Raw genomic sequence first — 20,612 nt, 5'->3', positions numbered from 1 at the left:
TTCAATCAGTTTGCGGGATTCAGGGTAACATGGAGCGCGCCGTCGGAGCCAGTCCCGGAAAGCTTAACAACTGTGACTTTCATTAAGGAACAGTCATGAAAAAGGTCACCGAAGCAAATGCCGAAAAAGGTTATTATTGAAGTCAAACTACACCATGCTCGATCCTAAGTGTAGTAAACAATGATAGAGAAAGAAATTCATTAGATCAAGGTCATGCACCGATAAACATTTCTATACCACATAATAGTAATGACTTCATTACCTAAATTATACTCTTATTTCCTTTCTTTTTCTAAGATTTCTTTCTGTTAAGCTGTTTAAAATTGGGCTGTCCTCCTATAAAAAGGAAGTACTATCGAAATCTCTCTGCCCTTGCTGCTGCAGCAAGTCGACTGGTCAACCTTATGGATAGCGTGACAGCACAGGGCTTTTGGTGCAATTGTATGCACAAAGATCATTATGTACCTATTTAATCATTGATGGAGGGCCAAATAAACTATTTGCCGAGAGCTGCGCCATACTAAAGCTTGATCTGGAGTGCCATCTCAGTTACCTCGTCGACTGCCTCACTAAAATCCTTGATACTGATATCGCACTTTACCTCTTCACATAGCCGTCTCTGTTGGCTCGTCTTTAGGTTCTGTGCAAACTCCAAATCACTCGTTAGCTGAAGGTTAGTTAGAGATCTCAACGCCGTAGTCCGCCAACTTTGAAATAATGTCAATCTGTCCATTTGGCAGAACAAATGCACCAACAGCAACCTCGCCACCAATATGGTCGCCATTACTCTTCTCCTTTCCGAAAATAATTTTATAGAAATGAGTGGGGACTGTAACCTTGGGCGGGTTCTCAATCACCTCACAATTCACACGCCATTTCCCGTCGCTGCCCTTTTCAGGTAGGTATAAAGGACCCGTTATAACCCGGACAGAGGGGTACTTTGTGGTGAGATTCTTGCAAGTCCTCAGAATAGGCGCAGTAGTGTCGATTGAAACCAACAACAACTTGGGGACACTACACATATTGGACATTCGGAATGTTTCGTCGGCTGCTTCCTGTGGCCATCTTGTGGACCAAATGCCCACGGTCAGAACCTGACTTCGTATAGTCTTTCACCTTTCGACGGAAAGCTGCAGGAATGGATTCATCTTCCCTGAAATTGTTCTTGCGCTGACCGACCACCCGAGATATAGATTCCGGGGTCATATGCTCGGCTACCCAGTAAGGATTCCGTGTTCGACGGTTATAGGCACCATATAGGGAGGTTCCTTTCAGCTCATCATTCACTGGACCGGGGTTGCCATACTTGAGAATGCCGGCTGGGTCGACACGATTGGGAGACGATCTTTTTGGCTCAAGGGTAGTGGCCAGGGCCTGAGAATGAAGGTACTTTGGTAGCATGACGAGAGCTGGAGAGCTGGAGGTAGGGCCAGTAGTAGAAGGCGCACAGACTCCAAGTTCTGGGTGGTCAGAATTTGATTGTATGAGTAGTGCTGATTGCGGCGACAGCGACGCTGATCGCGGCGACAGCTGTGAGTCTTGCTTTAGACATATTGTGTAGTAATCTTTGTTTTAAAAGGATCACAGTCTCCAAAGGCATTTAGAAGGTCGTGGTTGATCCGGTTAAAGGGGTTTGACTCCAGCATAATTCCCCATCAACCCTCTAGCCTTTCTGGCAGTGAGCGTCGAGTATATCACGAGGCAAGGCGGGTCTTTATCGTTACAATACCTTCGTCTTCCACTGTTCAGAAGCTCCTTTCATAGTTCTTGCCGGGATTGGGAGGGAAAATGCATTTCTCTTGCAGTCTGTTCAATGGATAAGAGACACGGCCCGGTCTGAGAACAATATAGACAACATCACGTCAAGTATAACTGCAGCAAAGCCGCAAACGCCGGCATCAAGAAGGAGGTCGATATTTGGGATGATGAAGACCCGTTTGCGAGTTTCCTGCAGATGATCAGGTTCCCAGAGTCAGTCTTTCGCTGCGGCACCGATCGTTTGTTCCGGGTAGACGCCGATGGTTTGTCAGCTATAGATGGTCGTTACCGCTATACCTTTATCATCCACTACTATGATCGTGAGGAAAACGGCGATAAAGGAGAAGGGCGAAATGATAAAGCCGCATATGAGTTGTGTACAAGGAGAGTCAAGGACGATGACCCCGTATGGGCTGCTGTTCTGGCTCATCACCTATCCGCGTACAGCACTGATAGACCATAGTAAACGGTTGAAAGGCAGAGAATGAAGAGGCAATGACACATTGCCGGCAGAAGATGGATGCTGCGTGTCGGCTTCATAGACTACGAGGCTTAGATAAATGTATGCCCCTATAATCGGAGCTCAAGGATAAGCAGTGAAAAACTAAAACCTTCAGCACGGCTTCTTGCGGATATATCCCTTGGTGAAGATAACGAAAGTCATTTGCTATCAGAGAAATACATTAAATCCTACTCATTCGTAGTCTGGCCTTATGCCATGCTTGACAGCAGGGAGATTTAGAGGTCCCGGTCAACTAATCGAATCCCGTAGCAGGAATAACCCTCGAGATGCGAGACTCGACAGTAATCACACGAGTCTCCGGATCCACTAGCATTCGCCCATTGCCCACCAGGGTCATATTCTCCAGTTCCTTCAAGGCTGGGTCACCACTGAAGAAAGAGTGTGCTCCCGCTGCCGCATTACTCAGTACAAAGAGACTCAATCACAATATGCCGAAGGAAAACTCACTGCTGAAGCCGAATGGAACGCTTTCTGAATCAGGCGTCTGGTTAAAGATCTTCATCACCGCCTCGTTGAGCGCAATGACTCCTGTGTATCCAAAACTAATCTCCTTGCCTTCGTCGGTTCTGGCAATATTGTCAGTTTCCATTATTGACTGGAGCACCAAAAGACATACGTTGCAATTGCCTTCATGTTGATACGGGCATGTTTCTGGTCTGGATCGAACTCGAGCCAGTCAGCGCCGAATACGACCTTGCCTTTGAACTGGGGCTCAAATCCCTCGACGGTTTCAATGGTGCCGGTGGGAGTTTCCTTAACCTCTGTTAGTCGTCCTTGCAGCACAACATACTCCACCCAGGGACTCTTACGAAATGTATCAGGGTCGAGCCACTCTGACGGGGTCCTGAACCCAGAACGATCAGCGGTCAGTGTAGGCATTCCCTTATTTGGGGAATTCTGCAACGTACCAACCGGGTGAGCGGCGCCCGCATTGACCTTCCAGACAATGGCGGGTTGAAGGCTGGGGAAGTTGACAATCGCAGGACTCATCCTGGTCAGATATATTTGCTATACGATCGACTGACTTGTATCATCGCTTGAACCTGTATCCGACGGCTGGGGGATGTCCTTTATATCATGTCGACAGGGTATTTTCCTGCGAGCTGCTTCTGTGCATGTCAAAGAGCAAGCCAGATATCCACAGTCGGGGAGACTGTGTCATGTTCGGCCCGAGCATGGACGACGACTGTACTTGTCGGCGTGAGGGCCGAGGATCGAATGTCAATGGTACTTGAACATCTGATTTGCACAGAGAAGTCCTCGCCCGCGTCCAAATGAATTAGCTTTCTGAAAGTTGTTTTAACCTTTTTGACTTTAACGCCACCGTAACAGTGTTGATTGCGGCTGCTAACGGCCCGTAACCTCGGCAAATCCACCAGAAGGTCAATATATGCGCCATTCTGCATATCTGCAGTATTGTTAGAATCGATAAAAGCAAAATGGCACAATTTCTGCCATCCTACAACCCAGTAGATGCTTTCTTCACGGCAGCCATTGGAATGTCGGCGCGTGATGATGTCGCTATATGGAACCTTCTAGGAGAAGGGAAACGATTCCATCGGCTCTAAGATAATGGCGTAGGTTTCTGCAACTAGCTCCTGAAGGATCTGAGTCCTCAGGGGTCAGATACTATGGTGTCATGCACCCCTATTATTGGGCTATAATTATATGCCGAGTCCTGTCGGCAGCATACTAGATCCGTGCTCGCCTCGCTGCAATGAAATTGTTACTCCCTCGGTCTTCAACGACCAGACTCAGAGGCCTTATCAGGATCTGGATGATGCGTATCCCTCTGATCCAGCAAGGAAACCTTTGATATCCTATAGGCACGATTTGCTTCTGGACAAAAAAGGAGTGAGGTTGCCAAGCGGAACGTGTTTTCGTGGTTATGTCATATTACTGCTTAGTGCTTACTCCCATTAATCTAGACCACCTCTCAGATGCAAAATACTTGGAAATAAACAGGATCAATGCATGAGAAAAGAAAAGCAAAAATGCATAGCCGCAGCACCATTGCTTTTCTATCCACCAGGACATTTCCTAAAGTCCTGCCAAATCTGATTGTATAGTCTGGGCGGATTAGGACTCTTAGGGCACGACGTATAGGGGCAATAATCACATATTCTTGCGCCCAGTTAATACCTCTCCCTTATTGGCCTGCTTCAGTGACTAACGGCTGGCGAATTTCGCCCCCTGCAGCGTTTCTCGAACAAGGAGACTTGGTCAGATGCGCCTTCTACCTTCACACGGTTCCCCTCCCCACAACGACGACGGGACACCATCGCTCGGCCGACACAGGGATATGAATCCTTCAGCAGCGCGTCAATAGGAACTTGGAGTAAGTTGGAGCCGTTCCCACGCAATCGACCAATCGCCATGTTATGCTACTGAGGCTTCCAATGGCTTCTGTATGCATCCATGCAGATGCAGAATAAAAATCCCGAAATTGCTGCATAAATACTTATCGGCCTTATCTTTCTGCTGTAGCTATAGCGGGAAATGTCTCGGTCAGGGGCATCTGCTGTGAGGACCGCCCTTGGATGGAAGACCTCTCTACCGGATATTGCGCTGAGACATGCTTTTGGGCGGTGGAAAGTGGATCGAAATACTCTCTACTGCTGGCTGAAGAAAGCCAGAAATGACTCGGCAGTGATCCCTGTAGGCGTTGTCCATAAGACCTGAGATAAGAAGCCCGGCTCGCGAAGAAGGCGTGTTGAGGCTGCAAGTTAGCTGGAATGAATATGTCGAGGAAATTGCTGAGGAGCAACTTCGACCAACGGCCGGGAATGTCTTTTTTCTCTTTGATTGGACCATTTATTGTGCATAACTGCAGATCGCTTCCACGCGTAATCTACGTCATGTCAGCAGGCTAGAAATGCTCTCCGGGGCTTGTTGATTGCACAGTGAGATGATAAATGACCATGTCATTCCAGGACAGGGAAACTCCCTGTCGCTAGATAATTTTTCACTCCGTTTCCTTGAGCCCCATCCCATCAGAACGGACCCTTTGTCTTGCCAGCACCATGACGGCTCCGTCCCGACACATGGCATGTCGAACTTGCCGGGAACGCAAAGTCCGCTGCGATGGTGGACAGCCGTCGTGCGAGACATGTAAGCGGCATGGGGAGAAATGTGTTTATGTGCAGTCTGCTCGGCAAACGAAGAACGATCTCCTCGCCAAAATTGACAACTTGCAAGAGCGTCTAGGTGGGTAGATGTGGTTGTCGGGAGCGAGGTTTATATGTTCATTTCTTTCTCTGGTGGTTACAGTGCGAAAATTACTGCCTGCTAACTGTGAAACCTAAACTAGCCCGAGCAGAGGCAAAGCTGAACTGTTCATCATCTGTATCTTGTCCTACCTCCCACCACTGTGGTGTACCCTTTGTTCCCACGCCTTCTTTGTCTTCGATCGAGACTTCCCGCCGCCTTCCTCGCACATGGACAAGCCCCGGCCGGGTCTATCAACACCGGAGACACCGCTGGGAGACGGCCCACGGGTCGATGCAACAATTCTTAGTCCCGACGAATTGGCGGGGCTGCTGAGTCCCTTCACCAGTGTACTGGGCCCAGGTACGGCGGATGAGACACCGCTCTCGTTGCCCTGGTCCCTGGCTTTCCCCCCACTACTGGACGAGCAAGCCGTGCCTGATCCTGGACGGGTGTCCACCGACTCGGCACCACTGGAGGCCCGTCCGCCTAGTCCTTGTCTGCCCACCCTTCGCGCTATTCGGGCTTGGAATGGACAGCAGCTACAGCAGCAGCATCAGCCGGGGCCACCGCAGCCCCTGGACGACGGATGCGCAATCCTCCGTGAACTTATCCGATATGTGTCGGCGACCTTCACCAACCAGGTCTACATTGCTGGGATGACCAACGCCGTGGCCGAGTATCTGGCTTGGGCCCGGCGGACCCCGGACATCAACTACTCTCAGATCCTGGAGATCCTCGAGGCCCGGCTGCGCGAGACAGCCAATCTCGCTACTACAAAACACCGGGTGGAGTTCCAAAACCTCCAGGCCTCTTTGGGCAATCTCGATGCATATAAATGGAAGTTGGGGTTGCTAGAGCATGAGTTGCAAGCGGCAGAGGCTGACATCTCTACGTTTTTCAGTGCACATTATGATATTCGTTCGGCGCTGGACCTTCAACGGCGTTCATAAGCTGGTTCCCTGGGTTTGTACCATGCAATGATTTAGCTTCATCTTTGGTCTTTCTATTCAGTCATCTTTCTACTTGCTATTCTTTGTTTAGCGTACCAGGACCATATTGTTGCGACATAGACTATAGACCACAAAATGGTCAACTTTTCACTGCCATGTCCAAGTCTGTGCTATACTGTAGTCAATAATACCATATTAATATCACTGCATTAACCGTCAGCCAAGTTGACCGATTCGGGCCGAATCGACCGAATTGTTTGGGAGTTCATGTGGTCACTATACAATGCAGGCATTGCAGCTCGGGGTAACTGGGCTCTCTTTGCCTCCTCGAGACCGACTCGTCTCGATTGGCTCTTGTCTCAACGATCGAACAGATATATCAAGATGTAGGCTGCCCATGAAACATGCACTCGTCCTCCACCGGTCTAAACCACCATAACACAGCCTACCATGATTCCAAGCAAGGTGCAGAACGTTGATGTCGCTATTATTGGCGCAGGTATGGCGCTCCCTAATAACGTGTCATCTGTGAAGCCATGAAGCTAAAATACACGGCAGGATGGTATGGCTTGGTGGCTGCCAGAACATACCTTCGCCTGCGACCGGCGGCCAACCTCATCATTATTGACAGTGACAGCACGGTGGGTGGGGTTTGGAGTCGGGACCGAGTGTATCCTAATCTTGTCGCCCAAGTTAGGCTCGGGGTAAGTGACTCTGTTGTCTGGTTTTCCTTGTATAGCGCCGCAACTGATCTCCTTTGATAGCTGTTTAACTATACCGATACTGCCATGTCCCCAAACGGTGGCAACCGGAAAGATGAGCGAGTCACTGGAGACATGATCCATAACTATCTCCATCAATACGCGGAGGACCATGATCTGCTGCGCCGGATTCGTTTCAACACCTTCGTTACCAACGCGTCCCGGGGAGACGATGGATGGCGTCTGACACTCAAAGACTCCACAGACGTGATCATAGCGGAGAAGCTACTCGTCTGCACGGGGGTGACCTCCATTCCTTATATTCCAGAGTACCCCGGCGCCGAGACCGCCACAGTTCCCATCATTCACTCGCGGGATCTGGGAATCTCATACCCCATGCTGCAGAACCCGACCGTAGAGCATGTCGTTGTGGTTGGCGCGGCGAAGTCCGCCTATGATGCCGTCTACTTACTTCTATCAATGGGCAAGAGGGTGACCTGGATCATCCGGCGCGACGGTGCTGGTCCGCTAGCGATCCTGCCATTCAAGATTCTGGGGCTGATGAACTCAATTGCCGTCGCATCTACCCGCCTCATGACGTACTTGACACCGTCCATCCTAAACACCAAGGGACCGTTATACTGGGCTTTTCAGCGGAACCCTGTGGGGCGTTGGTGCGTCGGCAGATTCTGGGATACACTCACCTACTTGAGTCACGCCCATGCGGGATACTCCAAAGGCGATCATGTTGAGATGCTGAGACCGGAAATTGACCGACAAAGGTGACTTTTCCTACGCCATATGCCATGATCGTAGGCTAACAAACCACTATCCAGTGTCTTCTGGGCCAATTCCGGCTTGGGAGTCGTCACCCTTCCCGATTTCTGGCCAACACTGCATAGTCCCAACCTTACCGTGCGCCGGGATGCTATTGACGCCATCAAGGGTGATAATCTCTCCCTGCAGTCCGGGCAGACGCTACGGACGGATTGTTTGGTCCTCTGCACTGGCTGGGGAGATCACTTTGGCATGTTCGATGAGAAGACCAAGGCAGAACTGGGACTTCCCCTATCAACTCCCGATGGGCCGTCCTCCAACGACGGTGTCAACTGGGAGAAATACGACGCTGAGGCCGAAAGAGCTGTGGATCAGCAACTGCCATTTCTTGCTGACCCACCCAATTTAAAGTATACCCACCGCATTGGGACCCATCGCTACTGGAGGTTGTATCGTCGCGCGATCCCCGTCGGACTTGCGCTGAAAGGGGACCGGTCCATCGCCATCCTAGGGCAGATCCACACCGTTCAGACACCCCTGGTTTCCGAGGTGCAGTCGTTTTGGAGTATACTGTACCTTCTTGGGGAACTCGACCTGCCTAGTGTGGATGAGATGGCGAGGGAAGTCTCGTTGTGGAATGCTTGGACCCGGAAGAGGTATCTTACGCAGGGGCATAAGTTTCCCTATTCTCTGTATGAGTTTCTCCCGGTGGGTACTCCTTCGAGGTTTGCCTCATGCTCGGTAGGAAGTACTAATGATGGGTGTAGTACGTTGACACTCTCTTTCACGACCTGGGGTTGAACAGCCGTCGCAAGACCAATAAAGTGGCTGAGCTTCTGGAACCTTACAAGCCAGAGGATTTCAATGGGTTTATTGACGAATATCTGGCAAGACATGGCGGCATAAAATCCGGTTCTGCAAATGGCCATAAAGCTTAGTATGTAACAGGGAAAGACAGGTTCTGTAGCCTGCTAAATTGATTATCATAATATATATCTCTCTATGTCTCTGCCTATAAAGATGAAGTTGTACACACCCACAGGCACAAGAACCTTAAAGCCTGGTACAAGCTTGCAGTTATGTGTTCATATTTGTTCTGCATCGCTCATTGCTTCCATTGGAGACTAGCTATTTAAGTGAGTTACTCTCATTCTCTATACCAAACCATGAGTCCATGATAGTTGTGCTTCTATCCGATGCATATCTCACCATGTGCCACCGCCTAAAGACACTGTAATCCAAGCCGTCACCGTCAACGCAGTGAATGCAATCGTTTTCGAGGAATATATATTTATAATTCACACTAAGCTCCTCAAGGCTAAGCCTTATAGATTACCACCGCGCCTTAATGCCACAGGATTTCCTGGACGCAGCTTCATGTCAGGTATTACTACATGCTGAAGCAAAATAAGTGAGCCATACAACGGACAATGGTGGTTGCAGATAAAATACTTATAACCTCAAGACGAGATCAGGAGACGTTCTTTTGCCTTTGCCTTCTGTAACTTCTCGGTGGACTCGGGCCGAAGCTACAACAGCCACTGCATGGGGGTAAGGTTTGCAAATCGTGTTCTAATACTCAGATTGAGTGCTGCGTACCTCGCCTTTTGCTCCAGGTGAAGGAATAACCAAAAGCAACGAGTAGCCGTCGAGATATGGGCTAATATCCGTATTTCATCACCACTGAATATGACCGTGCTCGGGATACTATTTCTTTCGGACCGAGTTTTGACCAAGTCCATATTCTACCTCTAGACCTATCATCGCTTTCATTGGCGAAGATTAGGATTGATACCGTCTCGGCCCGAAGTTTTCTCATCTTTGGCAGAGAGCTATCCATATACTGCCTATGCCTAGATTGTCACTGGAGAGGTGACTCAAAATATACTCTGGCGACAAATAAGCCCCCGTCTGCCCTGGGAGCTGTACCATTTCACGGTCAGCGGCCAGAAGACAAACACACGACTGCGAGATGATATCCAGCTTCCGTGTCATCATTGTAGGCGGCGGCGTGGCCGGGCTTACAGCTTCCCATGCCCTCCAAAAGGCAGGAATCGATCATGTTGTGCTTGAAAGATCAAAAGAAGTGGCTCCTCCAGTTGGGGCCAGTATTGCCATCTACCCGCATGGAGCACGCATTTTATCCCAGATTGGGTGTCTTGAGGCGGCGAGGGCGGCCTGTCGCCCCTGCGAGAGATTCATCACCAGGGGACCAGATGGGAAGGTCTGGATCAATAGTGACTTCTTCGGGAATGTTCAAGCCAAGTATGTTATGCCTTCTGTTTAGGTTCAGGGAGTATACCTCGACATAGTGATGCTGACACGCTTGACAGCCATGGACAGGACATTCTCCTCCTCGAACGGAGGGAATTCCTGCAAATCCTGTACGATTGCCTCCCCGACAAGTCTTTCGTTAAACTCGGATGCAGAGTCCGTGATGTGACTCAGGATAGCAACGGGGTCGAAGTGATCCTCGGCGATGGGACCGTCGAACGAGGCGACATGGTGCTAGGCTGCGACGGCGTGCACAGCCTGGTTAAACAGAGAATGTGGGACCTGGCCAACCAGAACATTCCCGGGGTCATCACGACACAGGAGAAGACCTCGATGGTCACCAGGTGGAAATGTCTAGTGGGAATGGGCCCAGCAGCACCGGAACTGGGCGAAAGAGATATGACGGTGGTGCATGACGACAGGTATTCGTTTCTGTTCCTCACGCAGCCAGACAAGCTGTTCTTCTTCGTGTTCTTCCGGCTGGATCACGAGTTCCGCTGGCCAGAAAGGAGACGATATACCGATGCAGATGCTGAAGCATTGGCCACCAGTGTTGCTAGCCATCCCATCTGTGAGACGCTCGTGTTTGGGGAGATTTGGCAGAAGCGGATCCGCGGCTCTCTGATCTCCCTCGAAGAGGGGATATTACAGCATTGGTCGCATGGACGGATCGTGTTGGCTGGCGATTCCGTCCACAAGGTCACGCCAAACATCGCGCTTGGGGAAACTCCACAATGGAATCCGTGGTGGTGTTGTGCAACCACCTTGAACGGACGTTGGCAGCTCACCACGGTGGCCGAGTCAGCCGGGCAACGCTGCGGAGGGTCTTTGACCAGTATCAGCGAGATCGGGAGGCGCGGATGCACGAGATAATGGAACTGTCTTCGCTGATCACCAGAGTCCAGGCATGGGATGGGATCCTGCCGAAGTTCCTGGCTTGTTGGGTGCTCCCCTTCCAAGCCGATCACAAACTGACAGATCAACTTGGCGAACTGATCAGAAAGGCACCGAAGTTGGATTATGTCAAAGTTGATCAGGAATTTGGACGGGGTCGGTTGGCGTGGGAGGACGAGAAAAACAGTCGTTCCCTTGACAAAGTAAAGAAGATGGCTTTTGTCAGCAGGTTGACAGTGTATCTGGCGGGATGTTTGACAGCATTGGTCTTGGCTTATAGTCTGTCTATTTAGTTATAAATTTCACTAAAGACCAGAAGGCGAGGTACCCAATTATGAGATAGCTTGAGCATACTGTAGTAGTAATGTCCAAGGTGCAACACCTTGGCCCTACGGTTATTATATAGCTCCATGTATAACTAAGGACAAATGCCCACAGAACAGGTCAGATTAGAAGTAGGGCAGACGTCTCACAATCAATTTCTTATTCAAGTTCGATCTCGTCTACATCACTAGTAGGGAAACTCCTGCCCAACCAGCTTCTCACTCAGTCTCCACAGTCTTTCGGCTTCAAAACTGCTGGTGGCCCATGGTTTGACCGTGTCCACCAGAGGATCCGCCACGTGGCAGTCGAGCAGGTAGGCTCCGTTGTTGGCTACCGAACCGTCAGTCGCTGTAAAACAATGCGATCCTTACAGGAGACTTACCCTTCAGACTTGGATCAAATGCTGCGTAGATGTGGGTGGCGGCACCTCTCTCCAGTGGTTTGGCATCAAAATCCTTCCATCCTTCCCGATTACCCAGAGACTTGTCCGCGTTGCCTAGCGAGAGTCAGTACAAGCCTAATCTGTGCGAGGAATGACTGGAACCCCGTCTTACGTAGTTCCCCAAACTCAATGTTCCAGTCCAAATGATTGCCCAGATTGGTCCAGATGACTCCTGGGTGGAGGCTGAATGCCTGAAGATTATGTTTCATTCCAAGTTTCTGTGCTAGAGAAATAGCAAACAGCATATTAGCGGTCTTGCTCTGACCGTAGGCGTACCACCGGTTGTACGTCTTCCCATCCTGTGTCGTCTTTGTTAGTGTTCCAGAGTTTCGTAGGTATATCTAGCAGTCATTGAACGACCTACATCAAAATTATAGTCATCGAACCGGAACGGGTTCAACCGATGGCCGTCGCTACTGACAACAACGATTCTTGGTTCCTTTGCGGCCACAATCTTCTTGATGATCAGATTGGTGAACAAGAACGGCCCCAGATGGTTCGTTGCCAGATGGGACTCGAACCCGTCAGGGGAGAGCTTGTAATCCACTGCCATGATTCCCGCGTTGTTGACGAGGACATCAATAACAGGGATATCATCCCAGGAGTTGACCTGTGCGGCTGCATCCCGCACGCTTTTCAAGGAGCCCAGGTCAACTTGCAGCGTGCGGACCTTCACCTCAGGCTGGGCCTTAGTGACCTCTGCGGCCATCCGGGCCAGTTTATCGGCATTTCGAGCGGCCAGGATAAGCCACTCAGGCTTAGCCTTGGCAATGGATTGGACGAAGAAGCCACCAAGGGAGCCTGAGGAAACGCCCGTGGTCAGAATGACCTTACCTTTGATAAGCGGGGCGTAATCAGTCACGAGCTCGTCCGTGGTGGTATGAGTACTGTAGGGGGCCGGCATGATAATGATAATAATGAGTATAACAGTAGATACAATGGAAAAGCGATGATTGTAAGGGCTGAGGGTTCTGGTTGAGCTATTCAAGCGGAGCAGTATATATGTTTGGAGATTCTTTGTCGCGGGTTAAAATGCGTACAGATATCAATAGTGGTATCCAGAGATTCCAGACCGCTGTTACGTCCCAATACCTCTCAGGATGAGTAAGACGGTGATGTATGTGGCGCCTCCGTTGTGTTTAGCTGTTGCATACCTATGGCGCTATTTTAGCCTCGGTGAGGATTCCCCGACGCTCCATGTTTCCAGGATGTAGAAACCTTGGGAGAAGGAAGCTTCTAGTACGTCTTGACAGGGATGCATGGTCGTTTCATTCGTCTTGCACGAGTCATGCCGCGGGAGCCTTCTGAGGCATTTCCGTAATAGGTTAGCCAGCATGCTTTAGCACCTGCTTATGGAGAACCATCGAGAATGTGAAAGGGAAGTGCCTATTAGCAGCCTACCATCTTATTGTACATGCTCTGGCTACATTCAATTATTGCAAAATGATCTGTCCATCCGGTCTAGAACACCGTGCTTCCCACCTGCAGCCCAGCAAGTCACACATCCACCTCGGCCCGGATGGCCCGAACCTATTGTCGTAGGCCCTCCACTGCTCCCCCAGGAACCCCACTTACTCTTCTTTCTGGCTTCCTTCTGCTGATGGCATCAACAGTTCCTCTCGGATCCAGTTGAGGCCCAGGCACACGCTCCCTGGTCCTGCGATCATTGCCCCACCAACAACCCCCAACAGGACCTTTGGCCATGGCCATTGCCGATACCAGCCTCGGGCAATGAGGACAGTTCGTAGCTGTAACCAGGCAACTAGGATACCCAAAGTATATCCAAAGACTTGATCCCAGAGGAAGAAACTGTGCACTCCGTCCCCAACTGTCTGCGTCGCAGTAACAGAGACCGGTGGGATCAGCAGCGAAACCGGGTGGAACTCATGGATAGTCTCGGGCGTCCAGAGGTTCGGGAACAGAATCGTGGTGAAGCTGATACCCATGAGACCCACATGGACGGCAGAGCTGATCAAGAGGGATGTCGCGTTCAGAATGCGGATTGCAGACCTCCTAGTAGCATCTTGGTTATGCACCGTGCCAGCAGGTAGGAGCGCGTGAAGGACCTGCATGGTCAGATAGACAAGGACCGGGAAGATGTTCCATGCCACCAGCGCCAATTGCTGAAAGTCATTGGACACGAGTCCAGGGGAGGGGAGCGCCATAGCTACCGCGGGAAGAAGATAACCCAGGACCAGGCTAGGAAGAATCAATATAATTTGGCGGGCCGGGGCTCTGGATTTGTTGCGCAAATCCTCGAATGAAATGTCATTCGTGATCAAAGGACTATTAGCAAGGTACCAGAGAGCCCAGAACGGGCCCGTACAGGCGATAGCCGACAGTTGGAACAGCAGTACCCACAGCATCGTCCTGAGTTGGCGTCCGAGTGTCAGCAGATCAAGCATCAGAAAGACAGAAACGCGCCGAAAAGAAGAGAAGAACCCACCGAGTAGGAGTCGTTTTCCCGGATTGGCCCAGTCTCAGGCTATCCACATATACCCCTGTCAGCAGGCTAAAATACTGCGCCAAGAAGTAAATGCCGACGGCTGAAGTGGCCGGATGGGATCCATCCACGGCTTCCCAGAAAAAGACAATGAGTACATCCAGGAGATAATCAACTGGCCAGTAGATCCCAGTAATGCGCGTCCGGAGAGGAGACTCGGTTCCAGGCAGGATATAGGGTTTCGATCCATGCAGAGCCGTAAGCAGATGGGACAATGACCCATCCAGGACAGTCCGGCCCCAAGTGTGATACGTCCCCAGCACACTGAGCATGTATAGGACCGGCTCCAGGCTGCCGAGAGTTGTTGGTGCCATGGCGATGGGACTAACAGGCCTCGTATGCCTAGAAAATACAGGTGAGATGCTATTGCAATTGCTGCCATCATCTCAGCCCCCTCGTCTGTCCCGTATTTATGCCAGCAGTCCGGCAACTCCGTCTCGGTGTAGACAGCAACTCGGGCCGAACTCACCGAAAGATGAGGCTCTCCACGAGTTAACTGCAGCAGTATATATATATACCATGATTCCATCTGTCAAGGGTAGACGCAGGTACCTGTCGCTAATTCATGCACGAGCCTGAATCGGGCGGATTTGCATATGCAACCAGAGACAATGACCACCCTTCTCTACACTCTGTGCTTCCTCCCCACGACCATGGCCACCATCGGCGTGGGTCTCTCTCCCGGCGGCGTTACGGAGCTGTTCGGCAATTCATTTGGCCAGCCCGGAGTGAATGCCACCTATGACTACATCGTGGTTGGAGGGGGCACAGCGGGCAATGCGATTGCCGCACGACTAGCCCTGGACCCCGCCAATTACTCGGTGGCAGTGGTGGAGGCCGGTTCGTTCTATGAGATCCTCAACTCGAATCGCACTCAGGTTCCCGGTTATGACTTTTACTCGGCGCTGGCCAACTTTGTGGGGGGTTCTCTCGAAAGCCTGACCAATTTCGGGTTGCAGACTGCACCTCAAGGGGTACGTCAACTATCAGATGGGGGCGTTTGCCTGGCGTACTGATGGCAATGCAGGGTTACAATGGTCGCGAGATCATGTATGTTGCCGGCCAGACTTTTGGCGGAAGGTCAGTAGAGAATGGTCCCTAGAACTTGTACCACCTGGAAATGAATTAACTAGGAAACAGCTCCGCCTCGAACTACATGGGATATGCGCGAGCCACCGTGGGCACGTTCGATGAATGGTCCAAGGTCGTCGGTGATGATTTCTGGTCCTGGGACAACGTGTATCCTGCGTACAAGAAAAGTTGCAACTTCACCCCGCCCAACTATGACAAGATCGATCCGTCCTTCAACATTTCCTACGATGCGTCGGCCTTTGAGAGCGGTCGGGGACCCCTACAAGTATCGTACGGCAACTATCTCGGTCCCTACGGCCCGTACCTGGAAGAATCTCTCGACAAGCTCGGATTCGAACGAATCCCAGGACTGAACAGTGGCCGGCTGATTGGTTATGCTACTATCACGGCCGCCATTGATCCCAAGCAAGCGACTCGCAGCAGCTCCGAAACCTCGTTTCTGCAGCTTGCGGCCCAGAACTCGAAGATCAAACTGTACCCACAAACGATGGGTTCTCGGATTCTGTTTGATGGGAACAAGCGCGCTACGGGCGTCGAGGTGCAGACAAACTCGTTGATGGCCAATTTCAAGTATCATCTCAATGCGAACAAGGAGGTTATTGTCTCCGCCGGTACCGTAAGTCATCTATTCGTTAAGGTTCTGTTTCTATTGATACTTATATCTCGGTAGTGGCACTCTCCACAGATTCTCCTACTGTCTGGCATCGGCCCATCGGAGACTCTGCAGAAGTACAACATCCCCGTTGTGGTGGACCTGCCCGGAGTGGGTCAGGGAGCGAGGGTAGGGATTTGTCCTTGCGTGACGATAGAGCAGCGCTAATCATATGGGCATGCTGTAGGATCAACCCTGGATGGCCCTGTCGTACAAGGTGAATGTGACCACTGGCACCCAAGTGGCTGCAGGTAATGCCGAGTTCTCTGCGGCCCGAGTGGAAGAATATCTGTACAACCAAACGGGTCTGCTCTCCAGCATTGGAGGAGGCCAAGCTCTAGCATTTGAGAAATTCCCCGAGTCCTATCGTCAAGAATTCAGCCAGTCCACCCGGGATTTCCTCGACACCTTCCCCGAGACTGGCCCGAGGTCAACTATCTCTCCTTGGAATATGGCTCATACCCGTCCGACCTGGGCCCCAATGACAACTACCTCACCATTGGCTCGGCCCTGCTCACCACCTCTGCTCGGGGCAATCTGACCATCCAGAGCGCGGATATTGCTGATCCTCCGATCATCAGCCCCAACTGGCTCCTTGACGAGGGTGATCAGGAACAGGCCATTGCCGCTCTTCAGCGGATTCGAGAGATTGCTTTCAACAGTACGATTGTCGAGGAAGAATATCTGCCCGGGCCCAATGTGACGACTCGCTCGGAGATTCTTGAGTGGCTCAAAAACAATATGAGTCTGATCTACCACGCTACTTCGTCATGTAAGTGGTCTATATACCCATCCAAGTAGTGCAGGTTCCCTAATTCACTTCTGTACAGGCAAGATGGGGGCTTCCGACGATACCACCGCTGTCGTCGACTCGCGGGCCCGTGTGCGTGGGGTAACCGGCCTGCGTGTCGTCGACGCCAGTGCTTTCCCGTTTGTGCCTCCCGGATTTCCCATGGCCACTGTCTGTAAGTATTTCCAATTCACTAGGCCAAACTCTGAAGACGTGGTGACTAACAAGACGGATGCCAGACATGTTCGCGGAGAAGATTGCCGAGTCTATCCTCGACGGTCAATGATATGATAGAGGATCCATAAGGCCAAGGGGCATTGTATCTGGGCCAGTGTAATAGAGAAGGATATCTGTAGACTGTAGTGGTTTGGTTTACATAGTGTGAGTGATACTTGGAGTTTGAATACCAGGTGTTGCCGGTCTGCAACCACCTAAGGCGTGAGGAGCAAGCAGCAGATATTCAACTAATGTCTTTAATTATTGATTATTTGTAGACCCTAGGTGGCCTAGTGCCCTAGTCAGGTATGGGTTGTAAATATCTAGAACTGCTTAAGAGAGAGGGTCCGAGGGACATGTCACATAAGTAATAAAGGTATTAATATTTAGCTCGGGGATGTAGGGCCCTCTAGACCCCGTTTCTATAGTATATCCAACTCTAGAATACTATGAATTATAATAATTAAGAGTCTGATAATACTAACAGATGATCTGGGGGACAGAGCCCCCTAGGCCCACATATTATGGTGTAGCGCAAATTATGAGGAGAGCATGTGATAACATGTTTTATGAGCCAATCAGAATACTTGAAGGCATCAGAAAGCCTGATTCTTTGACTAACCAGATTGAGCGCCAAGCCAGGAAGGTAAAAGGGGATATAATAAGACAAGCCTTGGCTTCGCTCCGCAATAATTTACCTTCTTGTCTAGAGCGCAGAACCAAATGGCGCATAGTTTCTATCCTTCACTTAGTCCAAAGCCACATGAAGTATAGCAGTGATGAGGCATCGAGGTACTTTAATAACAGAATACCTTTAGGGATAGAATTATACTACCGGCCGATTGTTAGCTCTTGCAATATATGTATATAATGGATGCTGATGCGAGCATTGCTAGCAGGGCACTGGGACGACCTGCTCCTACTCCAGTGTAAATCAAAATCTCACAATATTTTAACCTAATCAGACTGTATATACAGGACAGAGAAGGGTGGAGAAAAGATTGGATATCGCCCTTATAACTACAGTGGAATCAACACATCCAACCCCCGTCCACTGGAAGCACCACACCATTGACGAAACTACTCTGGTCACTGAGCAGAAACACAACCACTGCAGCTACCTCTTCAGCGTCGCCTTTTCGGGCCAATGCTCCCGGATCTCCTGCTCCAAACAGCTCTGTCGTTCCGACAGCTGCTTCAATCTGACTGATCATCGGCGTGGCAATGATTCCACTGAGGGGTTTTTCACGATCAGTGTTCTGTTGGAAGGCATGTTTATTGGCTATATAATATATAAAGACATCAACTTACGGAGCAATCGCATTGACGCGGATGGCCCTCTTGCCCTCTTCCTTGGCCGCCGTCCGTGTCCATCCCACCACCGCATGTTTACTCGCCACATAAGGGCCATTGTGTTCGACGCCCATAATCCCCGCTATACTCGCCGCGTTGACAATACTGCCTCCATGGCGCCCTCTGGTGCCGGTCTTCATATGCACCAACTCCGCTCGTAGACAGTTGAACGTTCCCCGACAGTTGACATCGAGCACAAAGTCCGCTTCCGGGTCTGTCATGTTCCGTATTGCCCCGACCTCCTGCCCAATACTCTTGCCAAAGACGCCGGCCAGATTTGCAGCTCCGGATAGAGGTTGGTTAAAGTGAGTGACGGTTCTCTGAATCCAGTCGTTGCAGGCTTGCGGGGATCGGACATCTAGGACGGTCGTAAGAACGGGGTCCACGGTGTTCAGCACCTCACTGGGATAGAGTTGGCGAAGTCCATCTGCGGCTGCTCTGAGCCGGGACCCATTAATGTCGGCCAGCGAGAGGAAGGCCCCCTGTTGCGCGAGAAGTCTGGCGGTTGCCAGGCCGATGCCTGAGGCAGCACCGGTGACGGCGATGACTTTCGCGGTAAGGTCCGACATTATACGCGCAACAAAAGTTAATTGTGAGCCGTCCCAAGCTATTAGCGAGAAGATTATGGTATATGGACCTTCATATATAAATAAAATGTATGCTAATTTATGTCTGTCACTACCTTTCGGGGCTCGGCCCGAATCGGCACCAGCGGGTGAAGTGTTGATGGGATTCGCCACCTGGCACTTCTTCTTGGAACTACCCTACTACTAAGGAATAGGCTCGTACCCCCGAACGGACAAAACTATGACCAATGAGCATGCATCTTTCTCAAACGTCCCAGTTGCGCCTCTCTTATAGCGAGCGCCAATGAGACTGTGCCCCCGGCCCGATCAGCACGCTCCCCAGCACCAATATGAGGCCCACCTTGATCGTCCAAAGCCCACAATCCTTGCCGAATGCCTGGTGGAGAATGACAAGAACCCAGGAGACACTTGACAGACTGATGATGATCAGGTCCCACTGCAGAAACAGCCAAGGCCCTCGGATCAGGATTTCGTCCGAGACGCCAGATGGTCCATACCAACCGGAGGGGACGTACATGTGCCACAAGCTGAGCTGGCGATCTGATAACGCCGTGGCCATGGTGTAAAGGTGTCCGGAGACTGACGACGTCGCCGCAAGCAGGTATGCACCCCGTATCCACGAAGAGGTACGTTCCTGTGGGGAAGGACCTCTCCCTTCGGTCCGCTGAAGATGGCTGAGGCCGAATGCCAGCGCCAATTGAACCCATGAGACCCAGAGCGGGTCTGGTTGCCACGCCGCAAGGATGCGCTGGTGGTCACTGGCCGACCGAGCCGCGGCGCCTGTCCAGGTCGGCAGCATTCCAACGACAGCGGGAAAGAAGGCCCCGAGCAGAAACCCAACGGGGATGACTCTGGCGCCTCGCGGGTCGACAGCGCTGGTGGCAGCCTGCGGTGCTTTCAGGAGCCACGACAGATGTAGTGCATAATACAGTGGCAAGGAAATGGCGGCACCAAATCCCTGCCAGAGCAGACCGAAGATAACAGGCCTGGTATGCTTCGTTAGTGCGGTTCCCAACAGTCACCTAGAAATGGCTGATCGAGACACTCACTGAGCAATCCATCTGGGTTTCTCGGACTGACGGAAGCTTTCCACATACAGCCAGATAAACGCGGATTGCAGCGTGGAGTAGGCATCAAGCAAGAAAAGCTGATATCCGGGGACCGAGCCGTTGGTGCCGTAGAAGAAAAAAGCCACGAGAAGGGCAATGGGTACGTCTATTAGCTGGATTCCCGTGTACCTCGTCTGTAGTGGAGTTCCGTCGGCGAACTTGGCATGATACACGGCGAGAACGAGGGCCCTGACAGTACCATTCCAGGCACTGAGACCCCAAAGGAGAAGAGTGGCCACGAGAGCAAGACCGCGGAAGTAGAATCGAAGAAGTGGAAGATCCATCGTTTGACCGTTTGGTGCTTTGGAAGTTGCACACGTTCTCTACCGGGAAGATGCACCTGTTGATGACGGCTCTCCGTCTCTCTTCTATTGACGGTACCTAGGTCACGACTGCCAGTGCAATTGGCGGACTCAACGGGCCGTGACCACCGTTGCATCAAGCGAGGAGTTTCACC

General features: G+C 51.1%; 11 protein-coding genes across 11 annotated transcripts; 5 read left to right on the top strand and 6 right to left on the bottom strand.

Moving 5' to 3' along the window:
* Positions 1-520: 520 nt before the first annotated feature.
* On the bottom strand, positions 521-1,600 carry P174DRAFT_463450 (His-Me finger endonuclease; the record flags this gene model as incomplete). The annotated part of the gene is given in 4 exon segments (XM_024830270.1): positions 521-667; positions 693-1,055; positions 1,075-1,542; positions 1,586-1,600. 4 exon segments carry the CDS (start codon positions 1,598-1,600, stop codon positions 521-523), a joined length of 993 nt encoding a protein of 330 aa, XP_024678562.1.
* Positions 1,601-2,513: 913 nt separating this feature from the next.
* On the bottom strand, positions 2,514-3,271 carry P174DRAFT_377461 (DUF3237 domain-containing protein; the record flags this gene model as incomplete). Its single annotated transcript, XM_024822748.1, has 3 exons — positions 2,514-2,671; positions 2,729-2,847; positions 2,898-3,271. 3 exons carry the CDS (start codon positions 3,269-3,271, stop codon positions 2,514-2,516), a joined length of 651 nt encoding a protein of 216 aa, XP_024678561.1.
* A 1,929-nt stretch (positions 3,272-5,200) lies between these two features.
* Positions 5,201-5,637, top strand: P174DRAFT_287752 (Zn(II)2Cys6 transcription factor domain-containing protein). The gene is made up of 2 exons (XM_024821578.1): positions 5,201-5,516; positions 5,576-5,637. Exon 1 carries the CDS (start codon positions 5,305-5,307, stop codon positions 5,494-5,496), a length of 192 nt encoding a protein of 63 aa, XP_024678560.1. The 5' UTR covers positions 5,201-5,304; the 3' UTR covers positions 5,497-5,516; positions 5,576-5,637.
* P174DRAFT_445013 (uncharacterized protein) lies at positions 5,590-6,634 on the top strand. Its single transcript, XM_024828229.1, has one exon. The coding sequence runs from the start codon at positions 5,719-5,721 to the stop codon at positions 6,439-6,441; it is 723 nt and encodes a 240-aa protein (XP_024678559.1). The 5' UTR covers positions 5,590-5,718; the 3' UTR covers positions 6,442-6,634.
* A 257-nt stretch (positions 6,635-6,891) lies between these two features.
* On the top strand, positions 6,892-8,904 carry P174DRAFT_515199 (FAD/NAD(P)-binding domain-containing protein; the record flags this gene model as incomplete). Its single annotated transcript, XM_024832145.1, has 5 exons — positions 6,892-6,940; positions 7,000-7,145; positions 7,206-7,924; positions 7,979-8,627; positions 8,687-8,904. The coding sequence occupies 5 exons, from the start codon at positions 6,892-6,894 to the stop codon at positions 8,855-8,857; spliced, it is 1,734 nt and encodes a 577-aa protein (XP_024678558.1). The 3' UTR covers positions 8,858-8,904.
* Positions 8,905-9,891: 987 nt separating this feature from the next.
* P174DRAFT_463446 (FAD-dependent oxidoreductase) lies at positions 9,892-11,380 on the top strand (the record flags this gene model as incomplete). The annotated part of the gene is made up of 3 exons (XM_024830269.1): positions 9,892-10,184; positions 10,253-10,944; positions 10,977-11,380. 3 exons carry the CDS (start codon positions 9,892-9,894, stop codon positions 11,378-11,380), a joined length of 1,389 nt encoding a protein of 462 aa, XP_024678557.1.
* A 152-nt stretch (positions 11,381-11,532) lies between these two features.
* On the bottom strand, positions 11,533-12,919 carry P174DRAFT_454140 (putative short-chain dehydrogenase). The gene is made up of 4 exons (XM_024829212.1): positions 12,218-12,919; positions 11,966-12,152; positions 11,794-11,907; positions 11,533-11,741 (listed from the first exon to the last, which is right to left on the bottom strand). The coding sequence occupies exons 1-4, from the start codon at positions 12,755-12,757 to the stop codon at positions 11,599-11,601; spliced, it is 984 nt and encodes a 327-aa protein (XP_024678556.1). The 5' UTR covers positions 12,758-12,919; the 3' UTR covers positions 11,533-11,598.
* Positions 12,920-13,314: 395 nt separating this feature from the next.
* P174DRAFT_412656 (uncharacterized protein) lies at positions 13,315-14,670 on the bottom strand (the record flags this gene model as incomplete). The annotated part of the gene is made up of 2 exons (XM_024824314.1): positions 13,315-14,223; positions 14,300-14,670. The coding sequence occupies 2 exons, from the start codon at positions 14,668-14,670 to the stop codon at positions 13,425-13,427; spliced, it is 1,170 nt and encodes a 389-aa protein (XP_024678555.1). The 3' UTR covers positions 13,315-13,424.
* A 297-nt stretch (positions 14,671-14,967) lies between these two features.
* On the top strand, positions 14,968-17,176 carry P174DRAFT_463443 (GMC family oxidoreductase; the record flags this gene model as incomplete). Its single annotated transcript, XM_024830268.1, has 8 exons — positions 14,968-15,330; positions 15,384-15,436; positions 15,497-16,064; positions 16,119-16,229; positions 16,288-16,468; positions 16,519-16,872; positions 16,931-17,065; positions 17,130-17,176. 8 exons carry the CDS (start codon positions 14,968-14,970, stop codon positions 17,174-17,176), a joined length of 1,812 nt encoding a protein of 603 aa, XP_024678554.1.
* A 1,056-nt stretch (positions 17,177-18,232) lies between these two features.
* P174DRAFT_454138 (SDR family NAD(P)-dependent oxidoreductase) lies at positions 18,233-19,059 on the bottom strand (the record flags this gene model as incomplete). Its single annotated transcript, XM_024829211.1, has 2 exons — positions 18,418-19,059; positions 18,233-18,339 (listed from the first exon to the last, which is right to left on the bottom strand). Coding segments are annotated over exons 1-2 (717 nt in total), but the record flags the coding sequence as incomplete, so codon positions are not given.
* A 205-nt stretch (positions 19,060-19,264) lies between these two features.
* P174DRAFT_463441 (uncharacterized protein) lies at positions 19,265-20,439 on the bottom strand (the record flags this gene model as incomplete). The annotated part of the gene is made up of 3 exons (XM_024830267.1): positions 19,265-19,313; positions 19,337-20,032; positions 20,096-20,439. The coding sequence occupies 3 exons, from the start codon at positions 20,437-20,439 to the stop codon at positions 19,265-19,267; spliced, it is 1,089 nt and encodes a 362-aa protein (XP_024678552.1).
* Between the last annotated feature and the right edge of the window lie 173 nt (positions 20,440-20,612).

Source organism: Aspergillus novofumigatus (assembly GCF_002847465.1).
Source record: "Aspergillus novofumigatus IBT 16806 chromosome Unknown P174scaffold_8, whole genome shotgun sequence".
Lineage (NCBI taxonomy): Eukaryota > Fungi > Ascomycota > Eurotiomycetes > Eurotiales > Aspergillaceae > Aspergillus > Aspergillus novofumigatus.
The sequence above is the reverse complement of the archived record's forward strand: the minus strand, read 5'-3'. Positions and strand labels throughout refer to the sequence as shown.

Coding starts and splice junctions, on each gene's coding strand:
- P174DRAFT_287752 (XM_024821578.1), top strand. CDS start 5,305: ATGACGGCTCCGTCCCGACACATGGCATGTCGAACTTGCCGGGAACGC.
- P174DRAFT_445013 (XM_024828229.1), top strand. CDS start 5,719: ATGGACAAGCCCCGGCCGGGTCTATCAACACCGGAGACACCGCTGGGA.
- P174DRAFT_454140 (XM_024829212.1), bottom strand. CDS start 12,757: ATGCCGGCCCCCTACAGTACTCATACCACCACGGACGAGCTCGTGACT. Junction 12,153..12,217: donor TCGATGACTATAATTTTGAT/GTAGGTCGTTCA, acceptor AAGACGACACAG/GATGGGAAGACGTACAACCG. Junction 11,742..11,793: donor ATTTGATCCAAGTCTGAAGG/GTAAGTCTCCTG, acceptor ACGGTTCGGTAG/CCAACAACGGAGCCTACCTG.